Source organism: Lingula anatina, chromosome 10 (genome assembly GCF_051362555.1).
Source record: "Lingula anatina isolate TDL-2025a chromosome 10, LinAna3.0, whole genome shotgun sequence".
NCBI classification, from domain to species: Eukaryota; Metazoa; Brachiopoda; class Lingulata; order Lingulida; family Lingulidae; genus Lingula; species Lingula anatina.
The window spans coordinates 14,075,490-14,096,065 of NC_141776.1; the positions used below are offsets into that span (position 1 = coordinate 14,075,490).

The 20,576-nt window shown below is 37.9% G+C and overlaps 1 protein-coding gene across 2 annotated transcripts in view; it reads left to right on the plus strand.

The window, feature by feature from the left end:
- Window positions 1–135: 135 nt before the first annotated feature.
- The window catches only part of LOC106170853 (E3 SUMO-protein ligase RanBP2), a 36,816-nt gene continuing 16,375 nt past the window's right edge, over window positions 136–20,576 (plus strand). Inside the window, exons 1-27 of one of the 2 annotated variants that reach the window (XM_086996462.1) lie at window positions 136–325; window positions 1,031–1,098; window positions 1,650–1,763; window positions 1,984–2,027; window positions 2,269–2,315; window positions 2,597–2,656; window positions 3,257–3,322; window positions 3,621–3,782; window positions 3,951–4,075; window positions 4,474–4,603; window positions 5,043–5,202; window positions 7,608–7,687; window positions 7,950–8,094; window positions 8,454–8,543; window positions 8,927–9,015; window positions 9,371–9,549; window positions 9,903–10,023; window positions 10,329–10,450; window positions 12,523–12,721; window positions 13,029–13,160; window positions 13,513–13,585; window positions 13,784–13,941; window positions 14,173–14,370; window positions 14,635–14,932; window positions 15,270–15,387; window positions 15,751–19,905; window positions 20,274–20,373. In XM_086996462.1, the coding sequence (XP_086852588.1) occupies window positions 248–325; window positions 1,031–1,098; window positions 1,650–1,763; window positions 1,984–2,027; window positions 2,269–2,315; window positions 2,597–2,656; window positions 3,257–3,322; window positions 3,621–3,782; window positions 3,951–4,075; window positions 4,474–4,603; window positions 5,043–5,202; window positions 7,608–7,687; window positions 7,950–8,094; window positions 8,454–8,543; window positions 8,927–9,015; window positions 9,371–9,549; window positions 9,903–10,023; window positions 10,329–10,450; window positions 12,523–12,721; window positions 13,029–13,160; window positions 13,513–13,585; window positions 13,784–13,941; window positions 14,173–14,370; window positions 14,635–14,932; window positions 15,270–15,387; window positions 15,751–19,905; window positions 20,274–20,373 (7,311 nt within the window). In that variant the 5' untranslated portion in view covers window positions 136–247. The remainder of the gene's footprint in view (window positions 326–1,030; window positions 1,099–1,649; window positions 1,764–1,983; window positions 2,028–2,268; window positions 2,316–2,596; window positions 2,657–3,256; window positions 3,323–3,620; window positions 3,783–3,950; window positions 4,076–4,473; window positions 4,604–5,042; window positions 5,203–7,607; window positions 7,688–7,949; window positions 8,095–8,453; window positions 8,544–8,926; window positions 9,016–9,370; window positions 9,550–9,902; window positions 10,024–10,328; window positions 10,451–12,522; window positions 12,722–13,028; window positions 13,161–13,512; window positions 13,586–13,783; window positions 13,942–14,172; window positions 14,371–14,634; window positions 14,933–15,269; window positions 15,388–15,750; window positions 19,906–20,273; window positions 20,374–20,576) is intronic. The other variant, XM_086996463.1, reaches the window with a different exon arrangement.

The window sequence follows — 20,576 nt, forward strand, 5'->3', positions numbered from 1 at the left end:
ACGTAAGCTAGTTGTTATAAAAAGGACAGTGGATTTTTTCAAAAAGTTGCAAACAATACACTTTCCATGAAATGATATGAAAATTATTGTAAAGAATATTGGGAAATAATATGCTATTAATAGAAAAAATATTTTAGACACTGTCGTTGTACCAGTTTACGATACCCATGGCGCTCGTTGGAGTGCGCAAGCGGGGAAATTTTGCGATCATATAGAAGACTTTCACGTTTATCGGAATATCACCACAATGTCTGTTTACCAGACAAAAAGCCACGTCGACAAGAATGTTTCCATGATACTCAGTAAGCTGAAAACCGAAAAGGAGGTAAGTTTGACGGACTTTCTTTTTTGTTCATTTGACCCCGTGTAAGTCGCCATCTTGAAATGAACTAACTTAAATGAATAAATGTCAGTTACCGGCGTTATGTAAATACTGTCCTCTCATTTGTAGTGAGCTGAAAGTAAAGAGGGAGTCACACCTATTTGTGTATGGTACTGGGATGGTATTGCAGAACTGTCGTTTAGGTCAAATGTCTTTGTTCTTGAGGTTTCATCTCGTACTCGGAGACACATTGGCCATTGTTAAATTCACAGTCACTGTCAATCAGTAGTAAGGACTCTGCCGTTTGTTGCGTTGGCCAACAGAGTCATACATTGGATTTTAACACATTTTTATGTGACTTATTTTTCAGTTCACCTTCATATTTGGATTTATATATATGCAGCTGCATGCCAGAAAATTTAGAAAAAAACATCGAACTTTCACTTTTGAACTTGAATTTTTTTCATTATCCTGTAAATGACATTATGGGAAATATTCTCATAAAAGACTTATCTTCTTTTTTTTTCTTCTTTACCTTAAAAGAAGATAGTTTTGTTGCCCTGTGGGCAGGTTTGTTTACTTCTTTTGTCAAATTATACTTGTATCTAATTTAAAAGATTATTGGCTTAAACATATAAATTTGAGGTCAGTATAGTGCGGAGTTATATTTCTAATGTCACTTATTCAGCAACTTTCTCTTTATTCCAGAGAAACTCCAGAGGTTTGATAATTGCCAGGCAGTATTATGAAGTAAAGGAATATGAGATGGCAAAGAGGTGAGGTTACAGCCATTTTTTTCATATGAATTGGTTCACATAGAATATGTAACTATTGATTGGCACTGATAGTAGGGTAGACATGATTTTTTAATTGTTAATTAAATTGATATTGCAGACATGGTTTTTAAAATAAAAATAATCATTTTTATTTTTTGATTTAAATTGGATATATCGATTTTTTTGGCAGTTTTCTGCCTTAAGTGGTGGCCCTAGACCTTTAGTCATAAGGCTACTGAGTCATTTCTTCCAACTTTTTTCTTAAGGCCAGTTTTTTACAGCCCCAAACCATGTCTGTGGTAGTAGATAAGCTGATTTCAGCATATTATCATTATGTCTGTACCCATTGCTATGTATTGCAACCTTATAACATTCAATTGTAAAAAAAAAATTGCAGCAGAATAGATCTATTAATGATCACTTATTTTAGAAATGTAAATATTTATTTACAATCATCATTAAAGTAATTTAGCAATGAATTTAAATGAATTTCAGTTTTATCTCATCTAGGTGGATAATTGTCATCACAAATATATTATTTACATTTGAAGGTATTGTGCTCTCTACCTCACGGTCAAGGAGCAGTATGCCCCAGCTCACAAGTTGATGGGTCAAATCCATGAAGCTCTAGGACAACTGGACAGGGCAGTGGCTTGTTATAAGAAGTGAGTGATAGTAATTAAGTCTCTAGCCTTAGCTTTGATTAACAATAAAGGGTATAACAAGGAGGGTTAAAAGTTAATGGTCTGATCTGACTCCAATAAATTGTATCAGTCATAAGTATATATTCAAAATTTTTTTCTTCATCTGTGGATTTCTTCTCGAGATAGGCGAGTTTGATTTTGAGGTCTACGGTTAAAATTTCATGGAATTTATTAATTTCAGATGCCTTGAATTGGATGGAGCACAGAAAGATTTAGTTCTGAAAAGTAAGTGCTTATAATAAAGAATTGATTGATATTGCATTTTGCTGCTTGCATTCATCAGAAATATATAAATTATGCGGGTAATACTCCATGATATGCCGTATTTATACATGTTTGTAATATTTTTATTGATGCTATCAAAATGATTTTCTAAAATATATTTTTAATAATTTTCCCTGGATTTAAAACGAAGCGGTTACAACAAATTCCTCACTTGTTTTTATTGTTTTTTATTTACTTTTAGTATGCCAGCTATACAGCAAACTGAAGGTAGATCCAGATGTAGCAAAAGTAAGTAGAAACACTGAAATGTCACCCATTATTGGAATCTATACTGATAAATCGGTTGGTGTTAACATGTTTTCATTTATTAGATAGTTATTTAAAACCCTATTATCACATTCTGTTTGATATGCCTTTGGAAAGTACTTGGCAAACAATTACTGACTCCATGGCTGATCTCTCTTTTAAGATCTCTCTTCAGAACTTTAATAGCTAACTCGATGGTAGTTCTTATGTCTTTTGCTTGATTGCTTTAAAGATTATTACTATATTGCCAATTTATTTTCTAGTATTGGGCTGAGAGAGCAGAGAGGCTATTCCCAAACCATGAAGCTATATTTCAACTTAAGGTTAGCATAGTATAAGGAAAAGCATAATTTGTTTGACCACAGTGACTATGGTTTTTCCATTAAACTCTGTTAATTTTTTATGTATTATTAGCACACAATGTTTCATGTGTGGTAAATTTAAGATTGCTGTATTGTTTGAAATGAGGAAAACTGAATAGAATCAGTGTCTGAGGTAGGGGAATGGTGGAACAGTTTATAATACTGGTTTTTATTCAAGCACAGAGTTACTTACTTTTATTTATAATCAAATTCAATATTAGATTGTGGAAAAATAATTCTCTAAATATTTCAATTCTTTAAAACTATTTAGTATATTATATTTGGCAGGTGGTTCGTATTTGGCATGCAAGCGTGAACCAAAATCTGGGACAGCGCTAGCAATTTTTTTTGCTTAGCCAAATCACCACTTTTTTGTCAATTTGTTATCAAAATGGATATAATTTGACTAAAACAAGTCAAATCAAGCCCTTTTTGTTTAGCCAATTTAATTCAGTTTTCAGCTAAATTGGTGAGTGTTAGCGCTACCCCAGAAAATATGGTGTTGTTATTAGAAGTTTTGATAAGTCTAACACTGAATTAACTCTTTGTGTTATTTAACAGGAGCAGATCCACATGACAAATGGCAATACAGCACATGACTTGGAAGATTTATTGGCAGAGGAACTTGTGAGTTTTTTTTTTCCTATAAATGTGACTTGAGAATAGTGCATTCCACTGGATGGCTGACATAAAGCACATTTCAGTTCACTTGATGAGTTTTTGATAAATAAGCGAGAGTTAGCTTCCAAATTACACAAATTTTGTGGTAAGATGATGCATCTTCTGTATGTGCGAGTGTCTTGTGCTTCTCAAGTTGAATAAGTCTTACTTTCCCTCAAAATATGTTTTTTGGCTCAAGATTTTTAATTTTGTTGTGATTCTTACCAGTCATATTTGATATTTTACTTGATGCTCCTTATCACAGGCTAAACGTCCAACAGATGTAAAACTTCGCCTCAAACTTCTGAAGCTGTATCAGGGAAACTGGAGAATCAATGACGCCTACCAACACGCCATCTCGGCAGAGAAGACAGGGGCCTACAACAGCAGTTTGGAGTGGTATACTCACCTCGTGAACCTGTTCCAGGTATTTGTTCAGATTCAGTTTGGCAAATAAAAAATTCATTGGTTAAGATGGAGCAGAATGATTGTTTCATCAATTTATTTGATTGTCACGTTAATTTTTGGTGAACTATAAAAAAAACAGTAAATGTTAAAGTTTCAAAACATATGAATTTGTTTTCAATATTTTTAGGCCTATAAAGAACAGGCTAATGTGGACGCCATGTTTTACGTCAACTACCTGAGCGCCCTTAACAACTTAGTCACCCTCAGCATGGGACACAGAAATGTAGCTGACTGTGCAGAAGCTTTATATAGGTAGGCTATATATATGGAGAGGTGAGAAATCTCCTCTCCTCCCACTCACTCACTCACACGCGTGCGCTCACACACACACACACACACACACACACACACACACACACACAACATGCATGCATGCATGCACACACATACACACACACAATTTGGAGTTATTTTACCTGAATAGGATGGATATGATGAAGACCATTCCTCGTGTTTAATGAAGCCATGTATACAATACACAAAACATTAGATTTAGGTGATTGTAATTAATCCAGTTATTGCTTAAAAGAGGCAAGTTGGATGAGTGGAGAGAAAAATATCACAATATTTAATGCATTCTCTCATTTTTTATTGAGAGTATTTTGATTATCAACAGTAAATTTTAAACTTGATTTCTTCTCTCGACTCAGGTTTGACCAAGCTCTGTATGAGTGTACTGAAGCCAAAGTGACCAGCGATGATCTCCCAGTGTTCGAGACCGAGATGGAGGGTCAGTTGTTTTATCATACAGCAACATTGCTCCTGAAAAGATCTCAACAGGTAAGTGTTTAAGAACTGTACATGGTTCATTGTAGATTCATGATTCCAGATTTTTTTTTCTTTAGTTGGAATGTGAATGCCTTAAGACTAATTAGAATTTTTGCCCAGATTCATGATAAATTGAATGAAAATATTTCCTTTAGGCAATGTTTAATATTTGGGTATAGTTTTACTAACTTAAAGCAAAATTTTGCCCAGTTGTACTATGTAGATCATTTTGCAATATACATATTTAACAAGACTACCCTTGCAAAGATGTTAACTTTGGTTACATGGAATAGTAACTGTTACTTTATGCTATTTTCAACACACACACACACACAAAAAAAAATGAATAGAAAAATAAAAATTGTCAGCTTTAAAATTCATGACTCATTATGTCACATGTACATTCTTTAATTGGGTGATTTAATTTTATGATAAAAACTTGTATTTTTAGGGTTACCTGAACTGGAAAGACTCCACCCAATTGGCAACCTCCAGTTTTCTAGTTAGTTACTCCATTGATGCACCTAGTGCTCGTGGTTACGCCGTCGTAGGAGGTGACCGTTCTTACCAACGCCTGTATGACGTTGCCTGCTACAGGCTATGTCAAGTTGGTGAGTCCTTTGTCGGTGAAAGAAATGAATTGTTTTTGAACTAAAATAAACAGCGTAGTTGCTTATAAGTAAAAGTGCATAAAATTTAGTAACAAATATTTATTAACATGTGATTTGAAAAAAGTATATGGCCATCTATTACAAATAGAAAAAAATTAAAGTAATGAAGAAGTGTGTTGTGTGTAATAATTGATTTCAAATTGAAGGTTTAATATATAACTGTCATTCTTTGCTAGTGGTTACAAAATGTTGAATTTGACCGAAAATTTCAAACTTTCTCTGGGAAGCTGTAATTTTGCGATGTGATAGCTACACCATCACAGTTTATCATTTCATAAAAAGGGAAACAGCAGCTGCCCTTTTTAGGGCACACAGGACAGTTGAACAGCTATACCCACCAAATCCAAGACGCGTTACCCTGGGTAATATATTTTGCACAAACTAATGAAAGTCTAATGGAATGTTTTCAGTTTTAGTTTAAATCATAAGGGGGTGTTGTCTCAATGCTTCAAAACTGGTTTGGAAGAATTTAATCCACATTTCATAATTAATAAAAATGGTGAATATGTGGGTCACGGTAACGTTATTGACGCGGGTACAAAAACTTTTTATAATCATGTAAATAATAACAATATTTTTGCTATTATCCATACACACTTCATTCATGAGGGGCACACCACTTTCACATGCTTTTAAAATGGAATTGACAAACACAGAGGAATAATGCACATATTTTATTTACTATAACTCTGTCATATGGGACACACACTGAACAAAGTTGATCTAAAGAATGTTCCAGATTGTAGTTTTTTATCAGAACTATTATTTTTTTATTATTATTTTAACACAATAAAGTTCAGTTAAATACAAAATTTAACAAAATGAAGTTCAGTGTAACACAAAGTTCATAATTATAACATTCTTCCTGACATATGTAGACCAATGGTGATATCTGTTCTGTGCTCACTAAGGCATCCACTCTTGGGATTCTGAAAAAAAATCACACAAAGAATCTGTTAACTCTGATAACGAACAATGGATAACCTAAGATCACAAATAGTTTATTGCTTATTCAAACAAAGTACAGTGCATTATGAGTGGCAAACACGCATTACTGAGACACATTTTCTTCACCCATTTTCGGTGCTTCATTGCGTAACGTAAGTGTTGCTAGTAATCCATTATTGCTGTTTTTACAGACGGTTAAATTTTAAACGCACGGAATACAGTGTAGCAGCTTAATTTAAGACAAAACTAAAAAAAAGTAATTCAATTTCGATGATTGAGTTTTCGAGAACAAGAGAACATGAATACGGTATCACCGCGTCACCAAGTTCAATATGACCTTTAGTCCCCCATGTGAAACAGACGCAAAACGAAAGTTCAGACGAAGTCACCCTACTTATAGAATGGTAAAAATCAATCGGTACACAAATATGTTGAAACAATTGAAGAAAAATGAAACGAAACTCATTATTTCTCACCTCCATACAAAGAAGATCCCAATAAACAATCCTGTGACGGTTAAATCGAGGGAATTACACCTGTGCCCTGCATCCTATCTCGACAGCGTCATTGCGTTATGCGTTATCAGAATGGGCCACCCGCCAGTTTGAGCTGGTTTTTTTAGTGTGCAAAAGAAGCCATTCGTGTGTAAGACGTCATCAGTTAGTGAGTATGGAAGAAGATCGCTATCGATGTATAATTTTCACGCGGCATTTTAAAGTCGTCTGATAAAAATCGATCTCTGAAGTTTCAGCGTTGCGAACGTTATATTGGGACGCGGTGAAGAAAAATCGACCTTGCTGAGCAATAAATGTGAAATTCTTAAGAAAACTGATATTATCTTGGATTTCGTGACACAAACTAACCGACATACTACTTTGGACGATTGAACAGTTTTAATACGGAAAGATAGGATTAGATGAAATTTTCATCGGGGTGGGACACCGCATGTATCGTAAGTTAAGCTAATTTTGTGATCATTTTTCAGTGACTTCAAATAAATTTTTATTTAAATAACAATTTGCACATTCTGTTTATTATATCTTCTTGCAGTAGATGTATTTCCTGCTTCAATAATCCATTCAAACCCTAAACAAACTGTTCTTAAATAGAGGTAGGGTCAAAATTCCACAAAAAAGGACGCCATTTTGAGGGTTATTTCGATATATTTTCTGCTTTTTCTATTTTTTTGCTTTTATAACAACATCCTCCTTGCTCATGCAGCTTCTTTGATTTGTTATTGAAACATACACAACGATGTCATGAGAATTTGGTTGGCTATCTAAATTTAAATAACATTCTTGTTATGGCCCCCCTGCAGTGCACCACTAGCAAAGAATGACTGATAAATAAGTGAAGTATTAGGAATTTCAAATTGAAATTTTAAAAATAAATTTTAGGTCATATGCTGGTTGAACTCAAAAAAGGAAATGCAACAAAATGGCTGCAGAAAGTTAAACAGCAACAGTGCACAGATAAGGCAAGTAGTTGTCTTCATGGAGAACTTTTTGCTGTTGTGCAGTTTTCAAATTTTGTGTGAACTGGAATAATTGTAATTTTTTTTCTTTTGATAGGAAAATTAGTGTCTTCAGTGAAACCCAATGATATATCTTCTTCTGTTTTATTCTTTGTCACTTTTGCATTGTTAGCACTCATAAAATTTCTATAATGTTAAAGGTGTTTAATTTTTTACGTTTTATATTATTTCTTATTGTAAGCACAGTGTGTTTTTGATCTTTCAGGGCCTTGAAAAGTTGTATGACTCAGCATTTTTGATGAAGGACATGAGAGGGCAAAAGGGAAGCTCCTATATGTGCCAACACAGCTGTTTTACCAACTTTATTGCCAGATTCCCAAATGACGACAGTCTTAGAGAATACGAAATGGGTAAGCAGAATGTTAAGTTTCATCTGAAATTAATTTCCCAGACATGAGGTTTTCAAATTTCTAAGGGAATTTTGAATTACTTGTATTTTTGATGAAACATCGCAAATTGCAATTATTAGCTCTCATAATATTTGAAGATCCATTGCTAAAAGTTTTTTTTTAATGTTTGTATTAGTCCTTATCGCAGAATTATATTATATCAATACTACACACAAGGTTTTCAAACTTTTGGGGAACTGGAACATTTTTGTTCTCTTTATAAAACACTGCAAGTTATATAATGGCTCACTGTATAACTTCACATTTAAGTTCATGATTTCAAAAACAGCAGATATTCTCATTCTATATTATTATTCCAGTGGCTCACATGTTACGTCCAGACAGCCTTCACCAGTTGGTGTGGATTGGAATGCAGAGATACTCTGAAAAAGACAACACGCAGCCAGCTTGTAAGTCCTTTTCATTGATATATTCATCTGGATTTTTGCTTTAATGATTTATTTTTTCATTCATGCTACTTATTTATTTATTTTAATTTTGTTACTCTTTCAATTAATATGATTACTTGAAAGAACAAAAAATCAACTGAAATCGGGTTTACTTAGCAAATAATGTCTTCTCATATGTTTCAGTTTCCTTTTTAGGATCTTTGCATTTTGGCAGTCAAGTATTTTTGTTTTAAACAATTACTGATTATTACAGGAGGGAAGTCTTAGGTATTTATAAATTGTAAAAAGATAACTTTCAGAGTTATCAAAGTCATGGGCAATGATGGAAAGTTTTCACAATTTTTAATTGTGACCATCAGTTTTAATACTTCCAAAACTTTCAGATAATTTCCGTGTGTTTGATTCCCTCCAGTACAGTACAGGGAACTTGCACACTGGAAGTGCAGAGTCACTTTGTCAGCTGGATACAGAGGTAAGGGAAAAGATTAAATACCAAATCTAATATAGGTAATAAAAAGAGATGAAAGGAGTGATGATATTGTCATAGATATAGGGAATTGTTCAATATTGTGGTTTAATGGTACATAAAACTGAGGTCATCCTGCACACATTTAACTGATATGTAAAATTTCTAATTTTTATTTATTTTTTCGAACAGATGTTAGATTTTGGCTTCGCTGAAAAGATTTGAATTAAAAATGTAAGAAATAAAAGCATTTCTTGGATTTCATAAATACACTTTAGTTCTCAGCTTCAGAGCATCAGATGAGCCTCCAGTCTACTATTGCTCAGTTGATCAACAGAGTAACTTTGATATCTTTTTGTAGGCATTTCTCTATGCAGTCATAAGAACTTGTGTGATGGGTCTCAAAGAACGCCATAGCCTTATTACCAGTTTTCCCGAGCAGCCATATTTGCTCCCAGCATGCATCTGTGATGGCCTCGTAACCAAGGAGCAATCAGAATGGTGGCAGGCAGCATACAAGTTGTATATGAATAAAGCAAAGTGTGTTAAACTGTTTTTATGTTTGTTTAAAGAGCAACAGACAATATTTCAGTAAAAGATCTCCAGTCTTTGATGAAATATATTTCAGTAAGGTTAATATGTTTTATGTCCGCTCAAATCTAGACCTGTATATATTTCATGTTTACCAAGTCACTAGATAATAAAAATTAGAAAAACATAAGGTACAAAGAGTCCACTGTAAGTAAATTTTTAAATTATAGTATTTTTCAGTCGGGTTTGAAGTTTGAAAGGTATTAGTCTTTTACCCACAAAGTAATACACAATTTTATCTCAGAATAAGAAACACAGGCCATGACATAATTTTGAAAATTGACTCGATTTCTTTCCTTCAGGGAAAATTTTGCCAAGTTACGTCAGACATTACAGCGAGGCCTGGAGGTGATCCGTCTCGTAGGGGCCCATGGTATGGACGTCAGATTAGTGGCACATCTGGCAAGGACCTTTGAGGAAAGGGTAGGTTGTTTCTGATATTGTTTTTTTCCCTAAATGTTTGGAGTCAATCATGCAATCATGTACCATATCATGATCATTTGAAGAAAGGACAGGCTGTTTGTAATTTATTGAGTTTTTTCTTTTCTGCCTTTCTTTTTTGTTCAATTGATGCATTATGCAGCAAACACTGTCCTTTTTTTCTTTTTTTTTTTTTTTTAACTTCAGTAATACATGCAGATAATTGTTAATTTCATTGTCCTGTAGCATTCATATCACTGAGAGCAGGACAGTAAAAACAGAACCAATAATTTTGTACCATTTTGCAGGTGCTGGAGACCAAGGCCCAGGGCCAGTCGGCCTTAGACAATGCCAAGGACATTGACTGCCTGCGTCAGAGAGCTGCCCACTATTGGACTGCAGTCATTGATATGCTGGACAAGATAAAGAGGTGGGTGATAGAGGGAGGAGTGGAGATGAGGCAGTGGAGAGACGTGTGTGTGAGTGTGTGTGTGTGCATGCATGTGTGTGTGTGTGAGAGAGAGAGAGACAGAGAGAGAGAGTGTGTGTGTGCATGCGTGTGTGTGTGTATGTGTGTGTGTGTATGTGTGTGTGAGAGAGAGAGAGAGAGGGGAGTGTAGATGAGACAATGAAGATTTCTTTGGACTCTATTTATTTATGTATTTATTTATTTTTTTTACAGCATATGCTTTATCAAAAGATGCTATGTCATTGAGTTAGGAGATGTCGAATCTGAGATTTTACCTTGACTATGATTAAAAGCAATGTCATTCATTTAAAGAGAAACAATTTGTGACTTTTAGCAACTATGCTTGCTGCGTAAATGGTACATGTACAAGGTATGTGCCTGGGTAAACCTGTCAACTTAAAATTACCGATGCCAAGGACGTTATGTTTTCATCCACGTTTGTCTGTCTGTTTGTGACCTTCCTAACTCGAAAAGCTATGGATAGATTTTGACGAAATTTTCAGGTTGGGTCAGAAACATGCTAAGTTTAAAAATGATTTTATTTCGGTGGTGATCTGTGATCACCATCTGGATCCAAGGATTTTAAAGGCTTCTCCACCATTGCTAAATATGGCCAATGACCTTGACCTTGTGCAATGGATGTGCTCTTAACTACCACAATAAATTATTGCAGAGTCCTTGGCGGAGGTCTGCTCTCTCTGAGCTCTTTTTTAGTTGGCTTTTTGAGTCTAGGGACCAGTTTCATATTAGAACTTTGGACAGAAATTTGGTCTAGACTTTGCCTTTTTCATTTTGAGATCAATCTGCAATAGCCAACCGAAAAAGTACTTATTAGTTTAAAATTGCAGTCACTTCTTTCTTGTTAGAAAGCAGGTGCAATATTTGTTATGAATACCATGAATCAGCAACAAGGTATATATGATGATCAAAGGTGTAAAGTATAAGTGGATGTCACATACTCATTGCTGCCAGCTAGTGGTATATCTGATTTGGGATTCGTTAAAAAGACCAACTGCCAGTCTAAAGATCTCTTCGGAAACTGGGCTCAACTTGTGTATGTAATAAAAATCTACTCATACTATCAGCTAGATCCATTTCATTCCATTTGCAGTGACATATCTGAACAGCAATGCATGCAGCTACAACCATATTACTTTATGGATAAATAATATTTAGCACAGCACTGCTACATAACAAAAATCTGCACTATGCTATGCTGTGATAAAGGTTTTCAGTGGCCTCTAAATAAGTTGATAAAACAACAATTAATGACTTACAGACTTATAGTGAGAGTCACATGCGGAGCTTCAGTGGAGGAATTTGGAAACAGTTTTGTTTACTCTCTAATTCAAGAATAATTCTGTTTGAACAATGTCATCTTGTAGGAGGTATAGCAAGGTTATTTTCAAAAAAAAAAAAAAAAAAATTATGGTTGGACATGAGATTGCATCGTCTTTAAATGCATTATTTTTGTATTTTGTTTAATTCAATATATATTTTTTATTAAATGCACTAGCAGATTTTCATTATTGCCACCAACTTTGTAGGAATTATGACCAGTGGCAGACATTTTATTATTAGCATACTTACTAAATTAAAGAATGATTACAGATTTGTTCAGATCAAATTTTTATTTTCAAAAATTTTTAGTGATCCATAAAAACTTCTTTCAAATTTAGCATTAACAAACAGAGTTAATATTTTGGTTGAAACTTGTCATTCTCATATCATTGTATCCACTGAAACAATTTGTGTAAATCTTTAGATGCTTATCTTGTCTCTTTTGTAATAAATTTTCTCGTTTTTGCTTGTGTGAAGGCGTAAGGCTTTTGGCATACTTACAATTCTGTCTCACAGTCATTTCTTCTTGCAGAATTGTGTTGTTTAAAAAAAATTGATGATAATTAAAAAAAAAAACTTATGCACTGTTTTATTTAGAACAAAAATACTTAAATTGTAAATGTACTCATTGACAATCCAAAAAGGGTCTGTACATTTGACAGCTACAACTGCCTATTTTTTTTCATCTTCAGGAACATCCACCCAAAGCAACCCAGACTGGCGCTTTTCCCGCCCCAGGGTGAGGAGCTGACATCAATGGAGATCTCCGCCATGTCGAGAGAAGCAAAATTCTTCCTGGCTCAGGACGCAATAGAGATGGGAAAATACGAGGAGGCGCTGGAGAGTTTGGAAGCCCTCCCGACACCAGAAGCCTCTCATCTTCAAGCAAAGGTTTGTTTTGATTGAAACTGAAAGTGATCATTAGTGCCCTGTTCTGTGTATTTCAAGGAAATAATTTGAAAGCAAGTATTTGAGATTGGAAAGTTCCGATTCAAAATACGGACATCCTTACTTTGTCAAGGGCTTCACATTTTCACACTGTTGTCACATTTTGTGTGTAATGAATACAAAGATTATTATCAATATATCAGTGGCAATAGTTGTCAGCATGGAAAAATAAAAGATCTGACACATTGTATGGCTTTAAGCCTGTAGATGCTGTAAAGACGAAATACACAGTTCCACTGTTTTCTTTCAGATCTACCAGCAGCTGGCAGAGGAAGAGAGGGACAACCACCCAGAGATGGAAAACAAGGAAGCAGCACTGCTCACCAAGGCTAGGGATTCTCTATACATTACTCTGGACAGAATCCGAACTGACAAAACACATGTGAGTGTCTGTCTGTGATGTTAACTCTGACCCCCTTTGCCAAATCAGAATGCAAGTAGCACTGTAGCCCTTCCATAGTGGTTAAGCCAGGATTTGAAATGGGGAGTCCTGAAGTTGTTTTCTTACTGAAGCTGGGCTTTCTCAGTGTCGTCGTCAAGTTAGACAGCCAAGTCTGAAATTACTGTTGCACCTTATTTATTTGTTGTCAGCAAGTTATCCATTACATTTTGCTTAGAAAAATTAGTTGTTCATGTAGAAAGAAAGAAAGAAAGAAAGAAAGAAAGAGAAAGATTCGGCAGTGGGAGGGAAGATACTATTTCTGTTTGTTTCAACTTGTATTCATAATTTTAAGGCCCTGAATGAAGTGCTGTCATCTGAGATAGAAGAAGTGGAGAGCAAGCTGGGGAGAATTGAGCCAGATATGGGTGAGTAGCAGTGGGTCATAGAAGATTCTGTAGATGGAATGTTTTTAGTTTAATAGCCCTTGATATGAAACTGTTACAACTGCTTTTAAATGTATGAAACATTACTGAGCTATAAAACAACAATAGATAGCAAAGTACTGCTGTTTTCAATCTTGATTCTGTTCATTTTTCCTAAAACAGGGTTTTGTTTTCTTTTAGTCCCCAATGCTGGCTCCTCTGACCTTTCAGATCAGGAGGAAGCTCCGTCCCTGGCTCTCCGCGACATCACAAACCGTTCCCGCTCCAAACTCCCAGCTCACAGTACGCCTCACAGGACGCGGCATGGGGAGTTGGATGCTGACTATACCAACTTAGAGGTACCTAATTTAACTTCTATTAGCTAAACATTGGTGAAAACACCTGAAGATATATCTTCAAGATTTTCACTCATAATGCTTCGAGATATTCAAGATATTCACTTGTAATGCTTCATATCATTATTTATTCATTTTTTAACCACTGAATTAAAGAAAAATGAGATGGGGTTAAACAAGCTTCTTTCCAGACACAAACCTTGATTTTTTCCCCTTCATTTTTATTTTGAACAGAATCATGGCCACCTTCGTCCCAGTCCAGAGCGCCTTGATGCTGAAATCCGTTCACTCCGCTATTCCCAGGAGTCCATGGTCCACCTGATGATGCAGCGGAACGAAGAGCTGGTCGAGACAAACAAACGCTTCATGGATCAGCTGTTAGAGAGTCAGAAACGTCTGGCAGACAGCCAGAAGATCAACAGCGAGCTGATGGTAAACTGAACCTTCTTCTTTAGGTTATATATTTTTTTGTGTAAAGTCTGTTATTCTTGACTTATTATTTTTTTAATATCCTTAAAACTATTATTCTTTACACCCTTTAATTGTCTTTTTTACTGACTTGCATTTTAGACCTTAAAACATACCTGAATGGTTTAAAAGTATTTTTATGATCATTTAGCTATTCACTGAAATATTTTATGGACAGTGGTCAATTCTGTAATTAAAAGTTTAAAAAGATCCTCTTTTTTCTCCCAGGAAAAAATGTCTCTCCAAGACAAGCTGATCAGAGAGCTGGAAGCCAAAGTCGCCGCCAAGCACCAGAGCCGCCCGTCCCCCATCCCTCCTCAGATGACGAGCAGTGTACCCTCGCCCTACGCTTATCCGCCCCCAATTCCAGGCTACCCAGCTACCCCATCGAGCTCACTTCATTATCTGCCGCCCCCACCTCCAGGGCCACCCCCAGGGACTTTGAGGTACCCCCCTCCTCCTGGCCCTCCCCCAGGGCCACCTGCAGACCCTGGGTTTAGAGGACTTGGGGCAGGACTTGGAGCAGGTAAACATAAAGATAAATCACTGTCATAATAATTAGATCCCATTTAATATTAACTATTTTGATCAGTACAAATTTTATGCTGTTTTTTTATATACAGACACTATTTATTATGACCATTAGTGTTATTGTAGATACAGGAAAAGTTGCAACATACTTATATATGAGGAAAAAATTTCCTCTACAGATCAGTACAAATCAAGTATTACTTGAAATCATGAAAAAAGAAAATAGATCATTCTCATAAAAAATACACACCAGTAGAATATCTTGCATCTTGTGGAGTCTGTACATGAGTTCGTAAATGTTCTGAGGATGAGCAATTTTCTTCCTTCACTAGTGCCAGTTGTTCCCACAGCCTATGGAGATGATGGGTATGCTGGAATTGATGGAGAGACTTACGAGGATGACGGAGACTACCTGGATGACTATGGAGAGGAAGATGGTTCTATGAACAGGTGAGAATAGTGCTTTTATCCAGGGAATGGGAATTCTCCATTGTGTAGTATAATATTGTTTATGATTTTTGTCAGATGTTAGTGATGAACATTTATTCCACTTTATCAGATATTTGTAATGAAAGTTAGCATTTTGGTGGGGAAATATGCCTTACAAATTTAATTTAAAGATAAAAATATTTAGAAGTTACAATTTTATAGGATTTGTATGATTTTTTTGCATTTGTTTAATAACTTATAAAAATGTCAATACCCTGTTTTCAGGACATGTATTGTTATGTACTGTTATAGTATATTCAGGACATATATATCTAGAAAAGTAGTTTCCTCACATATCTTGAGATTATTTCTTTGCTTTTATAGGTACCATATACCAGATTCAGAGTTGGTCCAGGACTGGCCATATGGCAACGTGACCAAACTGGAGGGGAAATCCACCATCACTTACTCCCCACAACAGCGCCCTCCCTGCCCCACTGCTGCCGTTGCCCCAAACTTACCACCCCCACCCCCTCAGCAGCCTCAGTTTTACCAAATACCGGCCTACCTGCCACCTGGATTCCCTCAGATGCAGGCCACGCCGCCTGGTGGTATGTATACCACAGGGCTGCCACAGATTGCCCCTGGGTTCTTCTCCCTGCCATCAGCACCTGGGCAGGTTGGGCTACAGAACACCACCCCTCTGGCTGCAGCCTCCCATGTTAAGTTACCAGCCATGACTGCAGCTGTGTCTACAGGGGGAGGAGTGGCAAGTCCTGGATTGGCAGGAGTGAGACCGGCTGTTCCACCAGCCACCTCTGCCACCCCCGCTGCAGCTGTGACCATGCCACCAAACGTGGTGATGAACTCTAGCATGTCAGAGCAGATGTCCCAGGCTGCAACCTCCCCAGTGAAGATTGGTGGGCACACTCCATACAAAATGGCCATGCCTGCAGGTGGTGAGGCAAAGGACCCTGCAACAGCAACGACATCTTCAGTTAATGCTCCTGCAATGGCATCCTCACCGAAGGATAGTATTCTGAAAAATCTTATAATGGCTGACACAACCAGCTCTTTGGTGTCAAAACCAACATCTGAACCTAGCAGTCCCACAAAAGGTGGCCATGATGATAGTGCAGGTGAAGGGCATGATGAATCTTACAATGGGGCCGATTTTGAGCCAGTGATTCCTCTACCAGATCTGGTGGAGACACCTACTGGAGAGGAAGATGAGGACATTTTGTTCGAGAATCGCGGCAAGCTGTACAGGTTTGCTGATGCTCAGTGGAAAGAGCGTGGAACAGGAGTGATCAAGATTTTACATAATACCAAAAACGGAAAGGTGCGTATTCTGATGCGTCGAGATCAGACCATGAAGGTATGTGCCAATCACTACATCACGCCAGAAATGAAACTCCTGCCAAGTGTGAACAATGATAAAGCATGGTCGTGGTTTGGCATGGATTTTGCCGACGAGCAACCAACAAAGGAGAACTTCACCTGTCGGTTCAAAACTACTGAGATTGCCTCACAATTCAAGGAGAACTTTGTAAAGGCAATTGAAATAGCCAAGAAAGAGAAGACAAAGTCTGAGAAGAAGACAACAACAGCAGCTTCGACAACAGCAGCAACCACAACAACAACAGTGACCCCCAAAACTGATGGTACAACTTCCTCTTGGGGGGCAGCGTTGAGGCCTCCAGCTGGAAACTGGGAATGTGGGATGTGTCTGGTGAGCAACCCTGGTGATAAGACCACATGCATGGCATGCCAGGCTCCCAAACCAGGAAGTAAACCTGTACAGGAGTCCACAGGACAGAAAGTCACAGGGTTCTCGTTTGGGGTGCCAGGACTCCAGATAAGTAAGAGTGAGACAGGCTCTGCAGTAATTGGAGAAGGAGGATTCAAGTTTGGGGCTACGACCTCTAGTGGCCAGCCTACTGCAGCACCTAGCGATAGTTCTGCATCTGCTGTGGCAGCAGCAGTACCCAGTGGAGGTTTTAAGTTTGGTTCTTTTGGAATAAGTTCCAGTCAGACGTCTGGTGGGGAGAGCAGTAATACAACAACAGCAGTGCCACCTACTGGAGGTTTTAAATTTGGAACAGTGCCAGCCCAACCAGCAGCTGCAGCAGCTGAAAGCACTGCCGTTACTCCACCTACTGGAGGTTTAAAATTTGGTGGTGGTATTACAGGAACTGGGCTCACATTTGGTAAGCCTGCAGCAGCGACAACCAGCAGCTGGGGATTCAAGTTCGGGACTTCTGAACAACCAGGGGGCACCACTGCAGCTACTGATGGGACGAAACCGGCCATGACAGTGACCATTCCACCTGCTTCTTCTTCCTCTGATTCAACAACTGAAAGGAAAGGATTGCTGTCCCCACCGAAATTAAATGTTGACTCAAAATCTCCTGGGGCAGCATCCACCCTATTGTCATTGCTCGCACAGAATCATGAGAGTAGCCAAGATAAAGACAAGGCCCAACCCAAGTCGGATGATACAGCCAAGCCACAGTTTGGAGGGTTCACATTCACAAGTCAGCCTATTGTGAAGCAGATTGAGGAGACTAGTACTAAGGGACCAATGTCTGCTGATACGAAAGCTGCAGGGGCAGCAGCAGCAGAGAAAAAGAAAGAGGAGCCTAAACCTTTTGCTGGATTTAGCTTCTCGTCAAATACTGGTAGTGGGTTCACTTTCATGCCACCCTCCACAACAGCTCCTAAGAGCACAACTGCAGTCAAAGCACCAGCTCCTGCAAGTGAAGCACCAAAAGAGAAGCCAAAACAGGAACATGTGTTTGGCGAAAACGCATCAGGTGCTTTATCATTCACTAACTTGACAGATGCTGTGAAAACGGCCGATGCCTTCAAAGGCAAGGAAAATTTCCAGGGGTTTGCCGGAGCAGGAGAGAAGGTGTTTGGGCATGACACTTCTACCCAGGTTTCTGGAGGGTCCCCCACAAAGAGTCCAGGCAGAAATAGAACTGAGAGCGAAGGCGCAGCTCCAGAGGAGTTCACTCCTCAAGATGACTTTAAGCCCCTGGTGTCTCTGCCGGAAGTTGAGGTCAAAACAGGCGAGGAAGAAGAGATTAAAATTTTTGGCGAACGAGCCAAATTGTATAGGTTCGATAAGGATGCCACTCAGTGGAAAGAGAGAGGAGTTGGTGAAATTAAATTGCTGAAGCAAAAGGGTGGAGTGGCATTCCGTGTCCTCATGCGTAGAGAGCAGGTCCACAAGCTGTGCGCAAACCACGCCATCACCAAGGACATGGAGCTGAAACCCATGTCTGACAGAGCTTGGATCTGGCTGGCCGCTGATTTTTCAGAGGAGGAAGTGAAACATGAAAAACTGGCCGTGAAGTTTAAAAATGAGGCCCAGGCCAAAGACTTCAAGGAAAAGTTTGAAGATTGTCAGAAAAAGATAAGAGAGTATGAGCTTTCATCTGGGAAAGAAACCACGCCTAAAGAAGCAGGAGTCGACTCAACTGCTGCGGCCTCTGCAGGGAAGTCACTTTCAAATCTCTTTAAGCCCAGCCCTGGCAGTTGGGAGTGCACTGGTTGTTATCTGAGAAACAATGCAGATGTTTTGCAATGCCCAGCATGTAATACACAAAAGCCTGGCACGCCTACAGCACCCAAGCCACTCTTTACCACAAAACCAAAAGAAACTTCACAGCCTGTAGATAACTCACTGGCTGAGATGTTTAAGCCAAAGGCCGGGAGCTGGGAATGCACTGGTTGCTACTGCAGGAACGAAGCATCGGTTTTGAAGTGTCCGGCCTGCAGCACCCTGAAACCAGGGGTAGATCCAGCTAAGGTGGAGAGTCAGGCTGCCCCAGCAGTTAGCTTTGGTACTCAGGGTATTACCAGTGGCGGGTTTACATTTGGAGCCAAGCTTGGTGCATCTCTCCCCTTCACTGCTGGTAAAGATTCCAGTAAGGATGCGGTGCCATCTTCGGGACAAGGGTTTGTTTTTACTTCAACACCCGCGATAACACAACCCATCAGTGAAGGTTTTGTATTTGGGAGCGGAACCAAGCCTGCCCCTTCCACTACATCCTCCGCTCCTTCAACTGGATTTGTATTTGGAGGTTCTCAGAGTGTTCTGGGGGTGTCCACATCCACAACAAACAGCACACCTTCACCTGGCTTTGTATTTGGAAGTGTTCAGAGCCTTCCTTCTGCATCCACATCCACAACCACCATCACCACCAGCACATCTTCAACAGGATTTGTGTTCGGCCAGCCTCAAGGAAGCACAGGGAGTACATTTGGTATCTCTACGTTCAGTTGGAGTGGAATCCAGCCTTTCACACCCACCAAGGCAGATAAAGGGAAATCCCCTGTGAAATCCCCCGTGAAAGCGGGTGCCCCGCTGTCCCCTGGCTCACCAGGGGCAGACAGTGACTATTATAATGAGGAAGAAGATGAGCATGAACATTATTTCGAGCCTGTGATTCCCCTGCCAGATAAGATTGATGTAAAGACTGGAGAGGAGGAGGAAGATGTACTGTTCTGTCAAAGGGCAAAGTTATTTAGGTAAGGAAAAGTTATTGGTCATATTTTAAAACTGAAAATATGATTGTAACTTTTCTTGAAAGTGCTTAAGGAATAGATTGTTAAGATTTATCTAAGTTATAAGTTTTTTGTTTTTACATCTGTTTGTAATTAAAGGTCTGTTTTTGTGTGCAAGTTTTGATTGACCAATTGACTAGACATAATTATCTTTTTTTATTGGTAAATTAAATGCAATACTTTTTGATCAAAAGTTTTTTTTAATGTATGATTTTTCTGTTGTTTTTACATATAATGCTTATAAAAGAATGATTACATTTATACCATGAAAAGAATGTGCAAACTTAAGAGCATCATAATAAACATCCCTTTTCCATATTGCTGTTCTCTAGGTTCACTGACAACGAGTGGAAGGAGAGAGGTTTGGGAGACATGAAGGTTTTGAGGCACAAAGAATCCAAGGCTGTTAGACTCCTCATGAGACGAGAGCAGGTATATATTTATATATTTATTTATTTGTTTGTTTGTTTGTTTGTTTGTTTATCTGTTTCTTTTTAGTCAGCATTTAATCATCATTTTTTCCAATGTTTACATTTAATTGTTAATATTTAGTAGTTGAGATCTGTAAAAAAAATAATGTCATGTTAACTCTTTTTTAACATTTTGATTTCATCACAGTTGTTTATACCAATTTC